Source organism: Rhinolophus sinicus, chromosome 3 (genome assembly GCF_057876585.1).
Source record: "Rhinolophus sinicus isolate RSI-liver-muscle chromosome 3, RSI-T2T, whole genome shotgun sequence".
In the NCBI taxonomy this organism is placed as follows: Eukaryota; Metazoa; Chordata; class Mammalia; order Chiroptera; family Rhinolophidae; genus Rhinolophus; species Rhinolophus sinicus.
The window spans coordinates 191280697-191302513 of NC_142503.1; the positions used below are offsets into that span (position 1 = coordinate 191280697).

General features: G+C 38.6%; 1 protein-coding gene across 1 annotated transcript in view; it reads right to left on the reverse strand.

Moving 5' to 3' along the window:
- The window catches only part of CATSPERB (catsper channel auxiliary subunit beta), a 65060-nt gene that overhangs the window by 18479 nt on the left and 24764 nt on the right, over positions 1–21817 (reverse strand). The window contains 9 exon segments of the mRNA XM_074326742.2: positions 1749–2087; positions 3948–4135; positions 7591–7745; positions 9998–10152; positions 14111–14255; positions 16499–16651; positions 18033–18185; positions 19200–19246; positions 19515–19581. Coding sequence (XP_074182843.2) covers positions 1749–2087; positions 3948–4135; positions 7591–7745; positions 9998–10152; positions 14111–14255; positions 16499–16651; positions 18033–18185; positions 19200–19246; positions 19515–19581 — 1402 coding nt within the window.

The following is a 21817-nucleotide window of genomic DNA, read 5'->3' on the forward strand; positions in this document are numbered from 1 at the left end:
AAATTAAAGAATTAAGTGGAAAGTTAAACCCATAAAATTAAACCTCTAAAATTACTTGAAAGGAATAGGGACAAATAGTATTATAATCAGTGAGAAAGAGTTCTAAGGGTTTCAGAAAGAAGTTTTTCAGGATATTTAGTTCACCGTATGATGGAAATAGAAATAGATGTCTTCCCTTTTTTTTTCAAAGCCTATGATTTTCATTTATATAAATTGTATTTGATTCTGTTTTTCAAATAAGCCCCCTTTAAAAATAGTGTTTTGTCCTTTCATTATGGTTCATGTATCTTCTTTTCTCTCTTTAAGAGTTTTACATGGGGTGGCCAGATGGCTCAGTTGGTTAGAGTGCGAGCTCTCAACAACAAGGTTGCCGGTTCAATTCCTGCATGGGATGGTGGGCTGCGCCCCCTGCAACTAAAGATTGAAAACAGTGACTGGACTTGGAGCTGAGCTGCGCCCTCCACAACTAGATTGAAGGACAACGACTTGGAGCTGATGGGCCCTGGAGAAACACAATGTTCCCCAATATTATACAATTAATAAAATAAAAAGAGTTTTACATATGCTTATTTTATAGTGTCCTCCTGATTTTTCTATTATCTCAACCTCTTGAAGATTAAATGTCCTATGCCTGTTGGGTCATTTCCTTACATAGCTTTAAAATTCTTTTCCTTGATTCATGCTCAATGATTTCTTTTTTCATGGAATTCTACATAACTTGGGTTATGAAAATATTCCTACAGAGGGTTTTGTGCTGACTTATGCTGGTGCCCAGGGATTATAATTACTTCTCAGCTTAAGATTCCTGCATCTGGTGGGTACCCTCTGGTGTTACACAGTCTTGGAGTTTGGGGTTTTTATAGGAGATTCTTTTTCTCCACTTTGAGCCCCAGGGAGATGATAATCTCCCTAGCTCCTTTTTTTGGGTTGGTATGTAGTTTTCCTGGTCCTCTCTTCATGGTTTAACACTACCACCTTTATGTGATGGTCTCAGTTCCAATTTGCTATCACAAAGTAGAAAGGCCCAAAGCCACATCTCTGCCAAGGCTGGGGCATTAAAATCCATCACTGCCTATGTAGTCTACATCTGAGCCTCGTGTCTTTCAGGCAGCCGCACAGTAGCTAATTTTTTTGCCTTGTCACCTCTTCATTTCTGGTGACAACATTTTTTTTCTCTTTCCCTCCCTTCCTTCCATCTTTCCCTCCTCTTTTTCTATTATAGCTCAGTTATTTACTAAAACTTTTTGTTGTATTTTTTTCACTATGCCGTTTCTCCATCCTTGTTAATAAGTTCTTTACTTTGCTAATAAATAAATACCTGGAAAAATGGGAAAAGTATAGAATTTTACTTAAAAGCCATTATTTAGCTAGCAATCAACACTTGAAATAATTATGATAATTCAAGATGTTTAAAAGGTTTTCTTTTCAGAGGAAAGCAAAAATCCAAACTAAAATCCCCTGTAAACTTGGGCTGCTAACTTAATCTTATTTTCCTCATTTGTAAAATGGGGATTATAGTCTAGCCTTTTAGAGTTGTTACAAACATTAAAAGATGTATAAAAAAAATCACTTAATACAGACCTTCACGCATAGTAAGTGCCCAATAATTAGGAGCTAATACTGGTATTAGTAGAATACTATGGAAACCAAAGATAAAAATATATATATATATATCACAAAGAGTATTATTTCACATTCAAGGAAAGCAAAACATCTCCTTTTGATGTTTCCCAAGACAAATACCTTACCTTTTGTATTAGGTATGACCTTGACTTTTAAAGACTGAGATTTCCCCAGATCAATGTATTTCAGGACATTGAGAGATAGTGAATCATCATGTTGCTGAAACCAATAATTGCACGGTTTTTCATATATAGTCCACGTTCGGCCATTCCTCTGCCCAAAGTTGTATAAGAACCAGGAGTCTTTTACAAAAGTCATACCGTTGGGTACCCTTCCAGGCATGGTAGCAATAGCTAAAGCATTCTTAGCATCTACAATTCTTGTGATCAGGAAGCTGCTGTAACCGGGAATCACCACAGTCTTCTCTACGTCCAAATCTTGAAATGAGGAAGTAACACCTGGAGCTAAAACAGGAATGACTTGATATAAAATAAAAGAGCCAATGTTCTCCAAACATCCTGGAGGACAAAACTGATGAGATGCACTACTTCAGTTTTTAAACTGTGGTCTGAACCATAGAACACAATTGCCAGATTTCAGGTGATACTTCAAATTATTTTATAGAAAAGGTATCATGAATATGTCAAGCACAGACCTATATTTTACCCTTTACTATGAAACAGATTCTATAAAATTCCCAGCAGAAAAAAAAAAGCCATGTAGGACTAAGCAATTATAAGAAACCCGATTTCTTTACTATAAAACTGCCAAGAGGCTTAATAACCTAAAATCTTTATTGTGATTCCACAAGAGAAGGATAATGTATCCCCAGCACCTAAAGATCTGCCTATTACATAGAAGCTGCTCAATAAATATTTGCTGAATGGATGAATAATTGATTGTTTAAGGAGAGCAAGAAGATTTGGATGAAAAGAGGCTCTAGGGCATAAGGAACATTGTCATTTAAGGAGTGGAAGGGGAAAAGATGCCACAAAGCAGACAAAGGAGAAATGATTAGAAAAAATCCATGACAGAGAATATGAGGGAAGCCAAAAGAAGGGGGTTTCAAGGAGAGGGAGGGCATCATTATCACATGTTTCTATTTTTTTTCATTATCATATGTTTTTGATAGGTCTTGGAACACATCAACAATACTCACCTCATTCTGAAAAAATAAATAGAACTAGTCAAGAGATCCTCCAATTCCCTTTATGACTCACACATGCTCTAATGTCTCCCATTCTAGACAAAAATCCTTTTTTACAATTCCTCCAACTGCCACATAATTTCCTCCTCTTTGTAGCGAAATTCCTTGAGTTGCCTTAATTCACGTCTTCATTCCTCTCCTCTCTAAGTTTTTGAACCTAATCCAATCAGACTTTGGTCTACAATACTCTACCCAACAACAGCTTTTGTCAAGCTTCCCAACAACAGTTCCCCCGGCCAATTTTCTTTTCTCGTCTTATTTGACTCACTGATAGCATCTAACACAGGAGTACTCCCTCCTTCTGGAAACATCTTCACTCAGTTGTCAGAGCAGACCATCCAATCTCCTTTACTGATTCTTTCTCATCTCCTGGCTGGTGTCATAGCACTATCATATATATGCAGACCACTCAAATTTCTCTCTCCAGTCCAGATGTCTTTATTGAACTCCAGATTTGTCTTTCCAAATAGCCACCTTACTTCTCTACTTAGATGAGTAACAGCATCTTAAACTTAATATGATCCCTCACCCAATTATCATAACAGCCTCCTGATTTCTCTGCTTTCCTTCTTGCCCTCTCTCCATCACCTGCCCAGTCTACTCTCAACACAGCACCTAAAGTGATCTTGTTAAAACCTAAGTCCTATCATGTCACTTTCTGCTCAAAACCCTCCAGTGGCTTCCCATTTACTCAGAATAAAACGCAAATTCTTATAATGAACTATACTAGCTTTTACTGTGTACGTGTATCTATCACATAATCCTTTGAAATGGCAATATCCTACACAACAGTGATTCAAAATTATTTTATTATGGAGGGCAAAATCTGCATGGACTTCCCATTTTCTTTCATTTCTCCTGAATACTGGTTAATACAAAAAAGTGGGAATAAATAATAGGTCCTAGTATTGATGAAATGTCAATGAACTTATAGCTAGGTTTAATTGTATCAGAAATAAAAAATTCCTCTAGACTTTAGTAGATGTGGACTTAGGCAGATTACCAGTTGGACTAAATTTTAAAATCTACTGCTCTATAAATGAGCATGGACAGTCTTCTCAAATGAGAACTTTTTATTTTTACTAGCCATAAGAAATATGTTATGTTATATACTTACTTTGCATTTGAAGAGTAAGTTTATAGAAGTTTCCATCTTGATTGATGGAAAGGGAACTAGACAAACAAGAGCTCTCACTCACGTCTTCTACTCCAAAAGGGTCTGTCATTTCTGCAATAACTGAGGACAAAAATCCTTTAGGAGTGTCATGTTTCAGTATCTTTCTTATGTGAGCTGTTCCGGTTTTCCTAAACAAACAAATAGACAGTAAGGAATTTGGATAAAACTGTGGCATCAATGAGCAAGTTTATGAATATAAAATTTACAAACAAAATATGCCACAAATGGCTGACAAATGAACATTTGATTAATGGTTCTTCAACCTCATTAGTTAACCAATGAAATGCCAATTACAGTAATGGGATACAACTTTCCACCTATCAAATTAGCAAAGACTTTTAAATGATAGGGTTCAGGAGTGGCAAGAATTGAGTGGAGAAAGGCATTCATCCACTACTGATGGGAGTTAAGTTGGTGTATACTTCCCAGAAAGCAATTTGAAAGTATTCATTAAGAGTGATAGCATTATTTGTTTTCCCTCTGATTCCATAAGTCTACCAGTAGGGCTCTATCCTAAGGAAATCACTTGAAACACAGGAGATAAAAATCTTTCCACACAAAGGTGTCCATCACAGCATTATGATAAAAGGTGGAAATAAGAGATGCCAACAATGGGAAAATTAAGTAAATGTTAATACATGATTTACTTAGACAAAATGCAACTCTTAAAATGATATTTACAGAGTTTTCAATTATATAAGGAAAACGGTCATATATAATGTCTAAATGAAAGAAGCAAGGTGAAGAATGTTAAAATGCATATTAAAAGAGCTAATCAGTAATTCATCAAAGTGTTAACAGTCATGATTTCAATTTTCTTCTTTAAATTTAGCTGTGTTTTAAGAAATTTCTACAATGGACATGTACTTTATAATCAAGAAAAACATCTATATTTAAAATGTTAACCTAGGACATCCACATGCAAAAGAAAAAATCTAGACACAGACCTTCACAAAAATTAACTCAAAATAAATTACATATTTCAACTCTCCAGTCATTTAGGAAGCATCTGAGGTCATCATAAAAGCACAATGTTGTATGAAAAAGGCAAATTCCAGGAGAAGGCATGCGTAGCTATGTAACACATCTAGTAACACTAAGCAATACATTTTGATACATATGCATGTGTTAAAGTCATAAAGAAAAAAATATCTTTAATGTTCGCCCAAAATTCAAGACAATGCTTATCTCTAGAGGATGGGGTAGATAGCATTGGGTTTGGGGGAAAAAGGCAGGAGGAAAAAAAAAAGAAATGCTGCCCAGAAGGATTGTGGAAAGGGCAAAGGGACCCCAGGAGAGTAGCAGACTTCCAGAGGCGTGGAGGTGATGGGGGCAGTTGTCACCAATTAGAAGAATGGCACTTCCCCCTTTAAAGGACTCTGGGGTCTCCATCAGGAGGACCTCTCATCCCTTTTTTCTCACCTCCCTTCTTTCACCCAAACTCTAGAAGGGCTATAAATTGTAAGCGAGAAGGGAGGAGGCTACGAACAAGAAAACAATGAGAACAAGAAACACTCTCTCTCCCCACACCCCAGGGTTCCCAGTTTGGGTCAGGTTCCAATCAGAGTTTGGGAAACAAATTTAAATTGGATGAGAGTTTGACATTTTTTTTTAAACACTAGACAGGAACAGAGTCAGGTGATTATTAAGTCATGTGATTATTACTTTTCTTAAGCCAAGGAAATATTTACTTACTCTTTAAGGGAAAAGCTATGGGGCTTGCCTGATATTTCATCTAGAGGTAGGAAAGAAAGTAAGCCCCCAAAGGGGATTTGAAGAGACACAGTAGGAAGAAAAATAAAGTTGGTTTCTCTAGCTTCTTTAGTAGACAAATTACACATAAATCAATCCAGTTTTTCACCTAATTAGAAGCCTTCGGTGCCTCCTGCTTTCATGGAATAACATCCAAATTCCTTACTAGGACTCAGAGTCCCTGTCTGACCTGGCTCCACTCTCTTGAATGACTTTCCTCCTTTGTTCATGACACTGAAATCACTCTGGGTTTCTTTTGGTTTCTCAAACACACACCATGCTTTTTGGCCTGGGGGCCTTATACATGCTGTTCTCTCAGTCTGGAACCTTTCCTCGACCCCCATCCCTTCCTTCATCCTCAGCCTTCCGATCTCGTCATAAGCATCACTGCCTCTGAGAAACTTTCCAAGATCCTCCAAACAAAGGCTCATCAACCCCCAGGAAAACACTCTCTCAATGCTCCACTCTTTTCCGCTGTAGACTTATGTCAGCTGTAAGTACATACTTGCCTACGTCCAGTGCTAGCGTACAACAAGGAATGTCTTCCCCCCCGTTCTACCACAGCAGCAACCACAGAGCTTTGCACACACATACGTGCTAAGTAATTGTTTGTGGAAGAGCTGAATGAAAGGCACCCCCCACCCCCAATATCTAGATATCTGCCTTTGGCCTACTGCTCACCTCATAACTCTGGGCTCCCAAACCCTCAACTGCCCCAGTCGAAGTTCCACTTGCCTCCAGTTCTCTGATCCTGGCTCTTTGCTCCCATTTCCTGCCTGGGGTTTGCCTGTTCCCTAGTTTCTGAGCAAAGTGACTACATCTGATCACAGAATGTGTTGGTCTGGTTCTCACATATTCTGATCCTTAAGAGAATCTGCTTTTAAAAATAATTAGGTGATAAGAAATGATTAACATTAGGGTGGTATGAAGATGTTAATTTTTTAAAAAGTGATTCTATATGTTTTCTATAAGGCCGTACCTATAGCATAAACATGAAGCGAGTGACCTGGAATGGCACACATACACAAGCTGTTGAAAATAAAAATCATGGGTACTTTTCTTAGAGACAGAAAGTTCTACAGTCCTCATGGAAAAAAAACAAAACAAAACAAAACTACTGCCAGCATTTGTTAAGTCTGATTCCAGTCTTCATGCCCACCTCCAAGTGAGCTGCCCGGGGGTGCATGGGGTTGCTGGTTATGGGACAGGGTATGTCCCGACAGCCCCATACATGTGTAAGAAACAGATTTCACCCGGGTGGAATAGGGCCTACCATATTTGGGATAGGGTGAGTTTCTAGTAATCTGAAGTTGTTCCTTTTCTGGTTATTAGATTTTGAGGTGTTGTAGAACTCATAATGTTCTTCAAAGAGACTATTTAGACCTTGAAGATAGCTTCAAGGGTCACTGGCTCTTGCCAATGTCTTAGAAGTAAGCGTTCCTGAGAATTCTGCATACCTGTCACACAGTATTTCATGCAAGATGGCCTTCACTACATTAGATGTGTTTGTTGTTTGGACATACGAGAAGTGCCATGTGAGTGAACACTGGATAAGCAGTATCCAGTGTAGCCCAGAACGTTTTCACACTCAAGATGGCAAATGTACATTACTATAGCTTGGCCTCATGGTGCTGATATGCCTGGCCCTGAGTTCCTGAGATTGTGGCATCATGTAAGTCACCTTGGCATCTCCAAACACATTTGGCCTCATGAGGTGTCAAAAAAACTTACTCTATTTGACCAAGAAAAGTACTCAAAAAAGTAGGCTCAAAATTTAGAATCTAGAAACCAGTGTGCAATCTAAATAAATGTGAGGCAAATCAGTACCTACCCGGAGTGTATCACTTTTCCCAAGTGAATGTTGTTGAATTGCTTGGTGTATCTGCTTTTCTCAGGTTCATTCTCGGGTACATATGCATAAAAGATCATTTCATCTAAGGTGATATACTGCAGAGCAAGTGCGGTCTCGAAGCCCATATCAGGAGCCTGGAGTACGAAAAAAATAGATTGCATTTACATGTACTTTTTATATTTTAATTATGACAGAATGCAAATAACACATTTATTTCCAGTTCACATCAAAATAATACTGGTTGTGTATCAGTAGGAGTAATATCTCTACATGCTCTATTTGAATATCCATGTGTATGCAAGGGACAATGCATTTTTCTGTTGAGGAGAAAAAGAAATTCTGAGGAGTGAGATTCACTTTAAGATTCCTGTGCCCTTTATGGGATGCTGAGGTGGAAGGGTGTATGGAGACTTGTGTGTCTTCTGCTGTGTGTGTGTGTGTGGGGGGGTGGAATCTGGAGGTGCAGATTTTAAACTCAGTTCTCATTTAGAGTTTTATTTAGGAAAGGAGCTGTGAAGTACGTCTCTTCATTGGAAAGCTGCTACTCCCAGTCCCCTGAGAGTGACTGCACAGCTACTGTCTGTGTCCCCAACTCTGGTAGCTCCTGCTCATCTCATTTCCTCCAGTTCACAAGGCTTTCCCTGGCAGCCAACATGGCATCTGTGGTTCAGTTTTCTGGGCCGTAGCTCTTCTTTCTAACACATCCTTCTCCCATCCTGATCCTGTCGCTTTGGGAACTTTTAGGGGGCGAGAAGAGAGGTGAAGACCAGCCCCCAAGGGCATGTTGGAGCTAAGCTTGTTTCTATGAGATGAGGAGGGAGGGGTAGGTAGTGCAGGCGGGTGGCAGCATAGTCATCACAGAATGGGCTCCAAGACCCATTTTCTGTTATGCCTTTTTCCCTAGTTTCTTAAATTTGGGAACCCACTGAGAAGGGGAGAGAGTGGGAAACAGATGCAAGGAGAATAAAAGTGGGACTGAACAGATGGCTTCAGGACTCTGAAAAGGCTGCAAATGCTTTAGAATTCTGTGTGACATTCTAGCCTGGGGGTGCCAAGAATAGCCCATGAAAAGTGTGTGCAAGTCCAGTGAAAGGTAACATAGTGACTAAAAAGTACAGTTGAGGCCCTGGGACCTGTGGCCTGGTTAGATGTCTGAGTCCAATAACTATCATGTGATAGAGGTAATTTGGGGTAAATTATTTGGCTTTCCTCTGCCTCACTTCCTTATCGGTAAAATGAGGATACATAGTTGTCACAAAGAATAAGAGCTCACAACAGTGCCTGGCAGATTCAGGGTCAAATAAAGGCTAGTGATTCTTTTTATCCAGACGGAACGCAGAACGCATAGTTTGTTTGGGGGAAGGGAGATGATAGTATTGAGTGTGAGTTCCTTGAACCCATCCTGAGTATAAACCTCTCTCGGCTGTTGATTTTCATAATTTAAACTTTCATCTAAGAGAGCTCAGCTATGTCATACACATTGTGACATGGGTGAAAAATTACGGCGACTGCTTTTTTGGTTAGTTCTATCCTCCCATTCATGTCATTGGATTGGTGTCTCTGCAGAGCTCACACCACAGAATGGCAAATACACAGGGAGTCACATGGTGGCATCTTACTGTCACAAGGAAGTCCCACATCACCCTCTCTGACTACCTCAGACAAAAGAAATGAAAACACCACCCTCTCAGCCGCTTTGGCCTGGTCATTGGGAATGTTCTATTACCACTAGTCATCCTTTTTTCTATTTCCTTTAGGCCGAAGGGCAGGTTTTATTAAACCCTAGTCGAAACATCTGTTTGATTCTATATCGGTGTATCGATGAGAGTCCATTTGCATGACCGTCCACACAAGGGTGAGTTCGTAGGCAGATGTGCCTTCACAAGTAGCATACTATACATGAAAATTATTAGAAAAATCTGTATGTGGTATCATCAATAACTCCTTCCCACGTTACCATTCGAAAAGGAATAAATGAGGGGGGCAGGGTTAATATAAAAGAGAAGGGTAAACCAGTATGAAAAACAGAACTCGTGTTTCTTGCGGTCAATCTTGGGAGGTAGAAGATCAAACCTGCCAGGTACCTGGGTTGGCAGGAATGGGTCTAGCTTGGAATAGCTGGTTGGGTTTTGCTGTGTAGATATTTGTCTGAAGATACCCTGGGTGGAGTTACATCTGTATAACCCGGTATGGGACTTGGAAGGTTTGGGAGATGCTCTCTGGTATACGAGTATGGCGGTTTTTCCTTTAGTTAAATAGAGCAAAGTGCCTTAATAAGCGTTTGTCCCAAGGAATCTGCTTTCCTAGTTTCCCATTATTCTGTGTATATAATGTGGCATCTATTCATAAAACAGGGCGAACTATTTCAATGCATTATATCACTGACCTGTCCAAAAATACCTTTAGAATTTCCTAAGGCTGCAAGTGACCTGCCAGCTTCAAAACGATCTGGAGTCAGTTTATGTATGACTCCCACGTGGTCATAGTATAATGTGAAAATTTTATCAGTAATAGATCCAATTTCAGTATATCTTTCCAATCCTATCAGGAAAGAAACAGAGGTCTCTTGATAATTGATACAACACAACTAGAGAACATTTAATACGATCCTTTGTAAAAACTTCTTCGTTTAAACTAAGGGGTGGGAGTAGGTCTCTGAGATGCCAGAAGTAGCAATATAGAGGTTCGTCACTGTTGAGTCCCTGGAAAGTCTTTTCCAGGCTCCAATTCGTTACAGAACGTGGTCGCTGAAGTAGGTGAAGGATCGATAGAGTGAGCGGATGTTAAAGACGTCTGGAAGGAAAGAAGTCAGCTCCCCGGTAGTGGAGTCTCTCCCTAATGCCGAAGTCAGGTTCCTGATAGGTAGAAGGCAATGAGAAAACAACCCTCAGGGCAGCAAGGGGAATTAGCGGTAGAGACTACTGAATCATAAACTACAGGAAGACTAATATGTTGATCCAAATTTGGTGTCCTGTGCTTCTCTCATGCCTTAGGGCAGCACGGTGGAAGGTTCTGGGAGTCATGTGCTAAGACAGCAGCAGCATTCACTTAACCAAACAAACACAGATCCAGAGAAAGAGAAAGCCCCCTGAATGAAGGATGGAGCCCGAGTGAAAGCTCAGGTCTCAGGACGGAAAAGGCTGATTTCTACACACGACCTGCCCACCTAACATGCCCTAGCTCAGCCCGGCTCTCCCAAGAGGTCCATTGTCCCCTCCCTGACCCCTAAACGCTGGAGTACCCCAGCACTCTGTTCTTATATCTCTTCTCTCATTATCTCTGGAGGTCCCGTCCAGTTTTAGGATTTAAAATTCCTCTTTATGTGGATGATTCCCAATTTCAACCTCCCACCTCATTCTCTTCCCTGCGCTCCAGACTTACATATCCAACTGCCTATTGGCAGCTCCAGGTCCATGTCCGCTAGGCATCCCAAACCGAGCTCGTCCTAATGCTCACTCACATCCTTAGCCTCCTCCATCCTTGGCCTTCCTCACCCGCATCAATGCCACTGCCTCATCCCTGCTGCTCAGTCCAAACACCCTGGTTTCATTCTTAATTCCTCTCTCTCTCACACACTACACCTAACCCATCAGCAAGTCCTATTGGGTTTAACCTCAGAATACACATAGAACCCAACCACTTGTACCGCTAGCACCCTCTACGAGCCAGTGCGGGCTATAGGAAGAGATTTATTATGGGGAATTAGCTCATGCAGTTATGGAGGCTGAGAAGTCCTACCATCTGCCATCTGGAAGCCAGGGGACCTGATGATGTAACTCCCAGTCAGAGGCCAAAGGCCTGAGAACTGGGGGACCACTCATGTAAGTCCCCATCCAAGGGCAGAAGATGACCAATGTCCCAGCTCAAGGAGACAGGCGGGAAGCCACAGGGTGAATCCCTCCTTCCTCCACCTTTTTGTTCTACTCAGGTCCTCAAAGGACTGGATGACGCCCACCCGCATTGGGGAGGGCAGTCTTCTTTACTGTGTCCACGATTCAAAAATTAATCTCGTCCAGAAACATCCTGACAGACACACCCAGAAATACTGTTCAATCTGGGTACCCCTTGGCCCAGTCAAGTTGACACGTAAAATTAACCATTACAATTGCTAAGGTTCGATATGCCCTATTTCACCTATAAACATAAGGTATCTTTTTTTCACATTTTAACATCTTGTAAATTGAGACACATTTTATATCTGAAGTTTCTTACAATCATTGTCCGCCAGGTGGCACTCACGCCATTGTGTCAATTGGCAACAACCGCATGTGTGTCATCTCAGCTCTTTATATTGCCATGACTTTGAGTTTCCTGAATCACTGGTGTAGGACATACTGAGTTTTGTTGCTGCTTAAAATGCTTTAAAAAATGTTACATTATAATTAGGCATTGAAACAGTTATGGTGGGTGCAGCAAGAGAGGAAAACAGTGGGGCTCATATTTCTCAATAAAGCAAAATGGGACCGGAAGAATTATCACAATTCCAAATTTTCTTGTATGATCACTACTGACTACTTTCCAGGACATTAGGAAGGAAGAAATCCACAAGTAGATGAAATTGCATTATGTTTTGTTACTGAGATAACATGCACAATTTGTCTTATCACACACCAACCAGTGCAACTACAGGCATGGGAAATAATGTCAGAGAAATCCAAGCATCACCCACCAGGATCGCTGTTCAGACGCTGTGTTAAAGTTCAATTGGAAGAGTTTTTCTTTTTTTGTGTTAATAGAACAAGGTGCATCTTATAATCAACGAACCTCCGATTTGATGAACTACAGTGTTTATAACATTCTTCTATTGGCTTTGCCTATGAATAACTGGGTGAGTTGCCTCCAAATTTTTAGGCAATATTATTTTTCTCTTAAGGTTCTTCAGAGGAATATGTGATATTATTCATTGTTGCAGCAGAGAAATCCAAGGCTGGCTTGATTTTTTTGTGCCTTTAAAATTGATTTACGTTCTCTGTTTCAAATAATTCAGAAGTGTTTTTGCTTTTATTATTGGGTTTGATTTTGGTTTAAAAAAATTAATGTCTAATAAGACATTAGACATTAATTTTAGACATTACCAATTCTTGGCTTCCTTTATTCCCCTTCTCTTCAGTATTTATCCATTCATCCATATCAAAATGCTATAGTGTGCCAGGAAGTTTCGGTAACAGAGAAACACAGAGCCACCACCCGTGTTCATGACTGGAAATTCCTACGACTTGCAGCTTCTCAATCATCAGCATCTATATTTGTCATTTTTTATTCTTTCCACTTACTTATTCATTCTACACATGGACATGTTTCTACAGTTTGTATCTATAATTTGTAAGAGTTTAGAATGTATATTGCCAACTTAGTTCAGTTTTCTTAGGTGTTATTATTTTTCTCTTTCCAAAGTCATCTTGCTTAGTCTATTTTGATTTTGTTTCACAGTATGTGCTGTCTATTCTCTATTTGCCAATTCCTTCAGAGCCATTCTCAGGCTTTCTCTTTCATGACTGGTGCACTGGAAGGCTAACTAACCTCTATGAATTGCAGTACTTTCCAGCTGGCTTCTGATTGGGTTTGGCCAATGAAAGGCACTAACAGGAGATAAGAAAGGAAGGAGAGAGAAGTCTGTCTGTCTACTATCTATCTATCTATCTATCTATCTATCTATCTATCTATCTGTCATCTATCTATCTATCTATCTATCTATCTATCTATCTATCTATCTATCATCATCTATTTATTTGTATTACCCCTTTAATCAAAGGGATTGTAATCACTTTCTCCCATTGGTAGTCTCTGGATATTTTAATATTATTGTTGGTTCCTTTAACTCTGTCCACTGCTCTATAAATAGTGCCCTCTCAGGTGAAACACTTGAGTGGAATAATGTTTCCTGCCAGGACCATAACTAATAAGGTATTTTTTACCAGAAATGTCCCTAGAAACCGGAATATCCGGGTGGGAGTCTGGGACTCTAATTTACCAAAAAAGATATAAAATTGGCCAATGATCATATAAAAGTGTGCTCAACATTATTTTTCATGCAAACTGAATGTTCAATGAGATAACATTACATACTCAGCATGACGGCTTCCTATTTAAAAGACTAACAATACTAATTGCTGGGAAGGGGGAGCAACTGGAATTCCTTCATGTTACTGGTAGGACAGTAAATTGATAAAATTACTTTCAGAAGAGTTGTTTAAAGGGTATAGAATTTCAGTTTTACAAGATAGAAAGAGTTCTGGCGATGGATGGTGGTAAGGGTTACAGAACATTTTGAATATATATAATACCACTGAGCCATACACTTTAAAATGGTTAAGATGGTAAATTTTCTGTTATGTGTATTTTACCACAATTAAAAAATATTTTTTAAAAATCTATCACCCCTAATAAGTTTGAGATGTTAGGATTAGTTGATTAATATGGCAGATTTTTTTTTTTTTTCATGTATCTTCTAATTCCTGGCTCACAATAGTGCTTACACCAAGAAAAGTGAATTCCTCACCAGCTTTCGTCGAGTAAACCTTTCCACTCTGGGAAACAAAAGTAATATCGGAAGTATAAAAACTATGATAAGTATTCTTTATGATATCATCATGAAAGTCAGCCAATAATTCGAAAGTGTTGCCACCATCCATTGAGAGCCATACCTAAGGGAATAAAAACATAACAACTCATTAAACAGCAGCCATGTAACAGCAATTACCTACCAGCCTAATCTTCCTACGTAAGAAAATTCATGCAGCATGGTTTTTCCCATATGCCCACATCTGTATTTCTCTCTCTCTCTCTCTCTCTCTCTCTCTCTCTCTCTCTCTCTCTCACACACACACACACACACACACACACACACACACACACACACACACAGACTCTTCACTTACTTGGTCCACTCTCATTTCCCTCCTAGAGTTTGTACGACAGCGTATATGGTAGTCTCAGGTCTACACAGTATGCATGGTGAATGTAAAAAAATAACGAAGTTATTCTCATCATCTTCCAAATGGGGTTCCCTTGTCCCTACAAGGATGAGGTACTGTGTGCATTTGAATATGGGGGAGAGAGTTTACCCCATCCTGACAGGAGACTTCAAGTTTTAGGCATCTGGCAAATATGTATGTAAACATGTTTTGTGGGGAAAAGCCCCTTGACAGTTGCAAGGGTGTGTCCTGGGAACCCTCTAAATACTCAAATGTACGCTACCGTGGTATGTAAGTTTCTCCAGTGCCTCATCTTTTGGAAAGAGTTGTTTGAAGATAAGTCACATCTTATATTGGATGAATCCTGCTTAGTACACCTTTTAATAGTCTCAGTTTTATTCAAATGAAGATTTCTGGTTTTTAAATTTCTTTTTAAAAATTAATTTAAAAAAATTAATTTTAATGACAAGTTATATCTGAAAATAGGCTTTTCTTACATTTAAAACATTATAGTGTGGCTGAAATTTCTTTCACCACCATCTAAATAATTCTCCTTTTAGACCTCATCTGATATAATCATGGTCTCCTCTACCTCTTCCCAGAGGCAACCACCATAATCAGTTTGAAAACTCCACACATTTACATTCATATATACAGAGGGTGCCAAAAAAAACAAAAACAAAAACGCATACAAACTTTAAGAAAGGAAAAGTGTATTAAAATTGTAATACTCAATATGTACTGATAACAAAAGATGAATACAAGTCACGTCGGACTTCTGCAATTACAAGAGGTGCTCAAAGTGGTTACCATCAGCGTAATTTCAATACAGTTTTTTGTCAATTTAGCTATTGGGTTGTCTTTTTTGTGTTGCTTTGTAGGAATTCTTTATATCCTTACATTTCATTCTTTGTCAGTTAAATGTGTTACATGTCATCTCCCAATTTGTATTTTCACTTCTTACAATGTCTTTAATGAACAGAATTCTCCTCCTCCTCTTCCTTCTCCTCCTTTTCCTTCTTTTTTGTTTCTTTTTAGTAAATTGTATGTATCTTTTAGATTTTCTATATAGTCAATCAAATATCATTTACAAGTAAATAGTTTGCTACTTTTTAATATTCGTGACTTTAATTTCTTACTTTTTTTCTTTGTCTTATTGCATTTCCTTCTGTATACTCTTTTACCTCTTAATAATTCCTTGGTAGAATTCCAACTGTGGTTAAATACAACTCTCTGTCTTCTACATTACGTGTGAACCCCCACAGTTGAATGTGGAGAAGAACATTCAATAATGACGAACTGGTCAGACTTTGAATTCCTGAGGACGAAGCTCAAGCAATCATTCTTCATTCCCTTAGTCAGCTCACTCTCCTCGCAACTGTATCACTCTGTTTTCCCTTCCCTCAAATCCCCAACATTCTTCCTCCATCCTCACTCTCAAATAATAACTTTTACTTTTTGTTGAGAAAATAGGAGATACATTTCCACATCCTCCCATTACGTCACCTACCCCTAGACTCTTCCTTCCCTCCTGGTACTGTATGATAATTGTCCTCCGAAGGACAATTTCTCCACCAGGGCATGACTCTCATCTCCTCTCACCTATTTAGAAACATCACTCCCGAAATGTTTCCCCTCTCTCTCTTTCCTGCATCATCAGTTTCCCCCTCCTACTGAATAATTTCCATCAGCACACAGCGTAACGCCTCCTATCTTTTTTAAAAATACCCCTCTTGACCACCCTTCCTTCTTCAACGTTGCCCCATTGCATTGCTCCACTTTTCAGCAAAACTTTCCAAAAGATTTGTTTGCGTTCCTTGCCTCTAATTCCTCTCCTCTCATTCTCTCTTCATCGGGCTTTCCACCTCTCTGATCATCACAGTGACTGTTCTTTACTTGATGTAGAACCACGCGGCATAGAGGAAGTGAATGAGCCACGCGACCCCAGCATGTGAAATTTCATGTGTACTCACCTGATTACCATAAGCATATAGAAAATGGCTTCGGGGATGGAATATCATTCCAACAGGAGAAGAGAATGATGCAGGAAATGTGAAAGATGGATATTTTAGTTTTAATCTTGGTTTGTTATTTCTTAGGATGTGTATAGCGACAGTGATCTCTTTCTAGAAACACATAAAGCATGAGCAAGTCATAAGAATTTTTCCATGAATAATACTAGTCTATCTTCCAATTTTTAGATGGGGATACATGCGTTGACACAGCCTAGAACAGGAAGGGTTAGTAACCATCGAGATCTCTTTACACTTTCTCCCCCACCATATACATCCATTTTACAGCTGTCAAATACGAAGTTTGGAAGATTAAATAATTTGTCCAAGATTCAATAATAAATAACAGAAAAATTGAACTTGGCAGAAAGACTCCAGTGTCCACACGCATAGCTATCATGTCAAACTTAAAAAAGTGTGGAGACTTGGGCCACACTTCTATTGGATCATGACCTTAAAGGGGACAATAACATGCACCCCAAGATATGCCACTTTGGTATAAAGATTATTTTAAGCTGAAGACATTTGAGATCCAACAGATGCAGAAAAAAAGCCTTTCCTTATCTGACTAGAAGAAGCAACTTCTAGAAAATAAGACTGTCATAAATTCTTCTTCAGGGCAGATCTACTGCCAGAAGGGAGAATGTGAATAAAACCTACCCCGATTCCCCCTTCATGGAAGTTTTATCATCCCAAAGGAGACAGAGAGACCACTCATACCTGTATAAACAAACATGATCATAAACTTTATTATTTCCTCTTTGTTCTTCCGTAAACCCATTATCTTTTCATCTGTTTTTCCTTCAGTGCCTTTCTCATCCCCCCTTAATCTATTAAGATGGTATATAACCCCCAAATTTTCATCATCTATTTGAGTTACTCATCACTGACTTTCACCCGCCTGTATCTGCACTTTGTGCATAAATAAACTGAAAGGAAAGAAAAATAAACTGTTTTCTTTTCTCCTGTTATGCTGTCTTCCGCCAGATTAATTTGTAGGGCCCCAATTACTGAACCTAAGAGGGTAGAGACAAATTAATTTTTCTTCTAGAACCATAAGGGAAGCGCTGAACTTACATATATTTTTAATGGCTCTAAGAAAATTTCGAATTCACAGCTGGTGTTGAGACCCTTTGGAATAGAAAATATAGATCTGTGGCAATTTAATGTTTTTGTTCCTCTAAAGTAACCACTTTTACGAAACCTTAAATTTACACAGACCTAACTCAGCTTATATTCTCTGGGAGAAAAGCAAAGAAGAAATCACTATGCAAATAGCACCATAGTCTTCATTTTCATCAAACTGAAGGACAAGCAGAGGCAAGAAATCTTTAAAGCATCTTAGTCTGTATTCTTAACCATAAATAATTTTGCTGTGGCTAATTTTGTCAACCTCTACTGCCAAAGATCACATGAATTTTGAAATAAGTGTTGCTTCAGTCAATTTTCATTATTGTCATGCCAACAGCATTCACCTCCGGGCTGTAAGGCCTACCTGATAACTTAAGAGGTAGACTCCACAACTGTGGTCTTGGTCAACGAGAAAGGTGATGACAGTCAAGAGACCAGCTTTCATTCCATGTGGAATGTGAGGTAAGCAAGGTAACCATTCAAGAAATGGCTCATTACTATAAAAACAAGAGCTTGCCTACAAAAAGAGAAAAGTTAATGCCGTTCTTTTTTATTTTTATTTTTTTTGCAAACAATGTACTGCTAGATTTCTCAGGTATTTTGATATACTTAAGTGCATAGTGCATTTTATTATTATTATTATTAGTTTCAGGTGTACAAAACAATGTAATAGCTAGACATTTATACCCCTCACAAAGTGAGAACCCCCTTCCCCCAATCTACTATCCCTCTGGCATCGCACACAGACGTTACATTTCCACTGTCTCTATTCCTTGTGAATACATATATATATATATATATATATATATATATATTTATATATATATATGTATATATATATATATACACACACATATATACATATATACATATATATATTGATATATATCTATATATATTAAATTATAGTTGACATTCATTAATGCCGCTTTTGACATATAAGTTCTAGTGAGTTCTCTTAAGCAATGAACCACTGGGGTTGCCCTGACTGACTACAAATAACAGTGGTAAATGTTTCATGTCTGTGGTTCTCTTCTGGGGGATGTGAGTCTAGAAGACACTGCAAAGCATCCCTTTCCCGCATGGACTGTTTTTCTAGAACCACTGTGTAGGTCTAGATTCAACATAATTAGGTAATTACCATTAAACCCAAGTAGAGACAACACTGGGAGCAGAGTCGTTGTTAAGCCTTTCAGTCTGCAGAACAGCCTTTTTTTCTTTCTTTCTTTATTTTATTTTATTAATTTTATTGGCTAACAATGTGTTTTTCCCAGAACCCATTAGCTCCAAGTCAAGTTGTTATCCCTCAATCTAGTTGTGGAGGGTGCAGCTCAGCTCCAAGTCCAGTTGCTTGGACAGCCCACCATCCCATGCGGGAATGGAACCAGCAACCTTGTTGGTAAGAGCTCGTGAGCGCTCTAACCAACTTAGCCATCTGGCCGCCCCAGAACTGCCATTTTTTAGATTAACAACAATCCATGAAATCATGGACGATAAAATTTCTTACCTTTTAAAATATTCAATGCCATACCTCACTTAAGGTCCTGTTTCTCTCAAAGGTGATGGTAACATAGTCAACTATAAAATATAAAGGTATGGGAATTACAAGCGGCACCTCCATTTCTCAGCACACCCTTAAGTGTACGCGGATCAGTTTCCTTGCCCTTGCATCAGGTCATGCCTGTTGTCTCAGATTTACATTTATTTTTTCCCCTTAGTTTTAGGCCAATAACTTATACAGAACAAAATCTACCTCTACATTTTATTCTATTTTTATTTTATGTCATTTTATTTCATCTATAGATGCTGAAAAAAGCCTGTTAATATTTCTTTAACTAAAATTTACCTTCAAAGCGTTCTCTGTTTGCAAAGCATCTTTCACTATACCACAATTTTCCTTTGACATAGTCAACCTACACAAATAAATAATAAAAAAATAAATAAAAAAATACATACATAAATAGTTAATTAATTGGTTTAGGTAATGTGTGGACTTAATTAAGGCTTAAAATAGGAAAATCATTTAAAATGCAAAAGTTTGATAGTTCAGGAATGTGAGGCAAATGAAGAGAGAAACATGATATGCAAATAAAATAAAAGGTTGTAGAATGAAGACAATACACAAGAATAGGCTTTTTGAACAACAGACCAAAAAAAGAATAAAAAGTTTTTTTCACATAAATTAGCATGTGTTAATGAAAGACATTGAACTGTCTTTTGAGCTGTCTTTTTGAAGCTAGCAGAAATGATTAACCTTTCATCACAGTCAAAATGGATCACATGTTTATCTTTTATTCTTCGTTAGGTGCAGCTAGGCTTAAGGAGTCTTCACAGAAGCCGGATAGCAGCAAGGAGCAGTAAGAACAAAGCCACAAAAATACAAGTTTTGAAAAACTGGTCATAAGAGAGAAGCTTCCAAGAAAGGGAGATTGTGTATGTTGGATATTAATGATATGCAAGAGCTTGAGATAGTTTTGTTATAGGAAGATTCTGACTTTCAAATTATTAGTGAAACGAAAGGGAGACCTTCTTACATTTTTATAGGTCAGTAATAAAATCTATATAATCTGTACATTATAATCCTTTTAAACATTCTAAAATTGATAGTGGTGATAGCTGGACAACTGTGAATACACGACAGGCCAAGAACTGTACTCCTTAAATGAATGAATTTTATGCTATATGAATTATATGTTGATAAAACAGCTAAACGAACAAACAAAAAAAAGCTTTTTAAAACAGAATGGACAACAATTTATTTGAATGGTGTGGTATCTTCAAGCTAAGGTGTTAGATTGAATGAAACTTGTGCATTCTTATATAAATCTTCAGGTCTGCAGGATACCATAATTACCATTTTTAATATCTGGGCCATTAATAAAGAATCTTTATTGGGCCCTGACTTTTCTTTCTCATGCTTTGTTCCTACCTGGAATCAAACTGGTAACAGCCCAGTCAATATATCTGAGGATAAGTTAATCTGATCAGGTTGACCTCATTTTTAGGATGAGCTCATGACCCAGGTCCGACTCAGAGCCACAAAGATTGGTCAGGAATGAACACGTGATCCAAGCCAGGTCAATGAACTGGCCCTGCGGCTTGCTGGAACTACTGGAAAAGGGATACCGTATTCCTATCGGGAATGCTAAACTGATTGCTTATTAACATGGCGGCTATTCTTACTAACAATTGGAGAAAACCAACTGTTTACTGAGAATGAAGCTAAGAGCTAGAAAAGATGGCTGAGGTGACGGGCAGGCCTGACAAGGATGAAAAAGGTAGCGAAGGACCTGACCGTTATAAGTGTCACAAAAGCTAGAATTTTATCCTTGAAGAAACAACCCAAAGTCCCTGCTATTTCCACTAAACAGATTTTGGCAGCTAACGAACAGATTTTTCCTCATGCCAATTTCCCAATGCAGCATCTTTGTATTTACTATTACCTCTGTCTGAACATGCTTGGTCAGAATCATTTCTTCAAGTCATTCAAGTTTCTGCTTAAATTTCACCTCCTTGGAGAGGCCTGCTATAACCACCATACTTAAAATATAATATTGCCTTCCCTTCGTTCCCTGCGTCCCTTACCTGCTTTAATCTCAGTAAGCCCTGTGTGCTGTCTACAATCATGTTATGTATTTATCTGTAACGGTCCATGCCCCTCAATAGAATAGTAAGCTACGTGAGAGTAGGGGCCGTGTCTTGTTCACTATGGAATTTTCCTTGTCTAAACAAGCATGGACTCTAGAAGGCACTCAACAAATAGTACATGAAGAAACCATCAAGTATTAACTCCTTCAACTACCTGTCCAAACAGCCACATACATCCCATTCTTACCATCCTTCTTTGATTATAAAAAAGCTCTTATCTAAAGGTAAATCCCTATATGTTAAAGAATCATCTCACTTTTGTGTATGCACGTGTGTGCCCACAGCCTGTATGGGGAAGGGACATGGCAAAAGGCTAGGAATACTCAAAATTTTTGTTGTGGTTTCTGAACGAAAGCATTCTTATATGTTGGTGGAAATGACCTACTGAATCACGAAACGTGACCTTGTCACAGAGAGAGGAAATAACTGATGGAACAAAATCCCCCCCCACCCCCAAAAGCGAGAAGCAGAGGAGTGGCTATCTTGTATGGCATTTTGGTG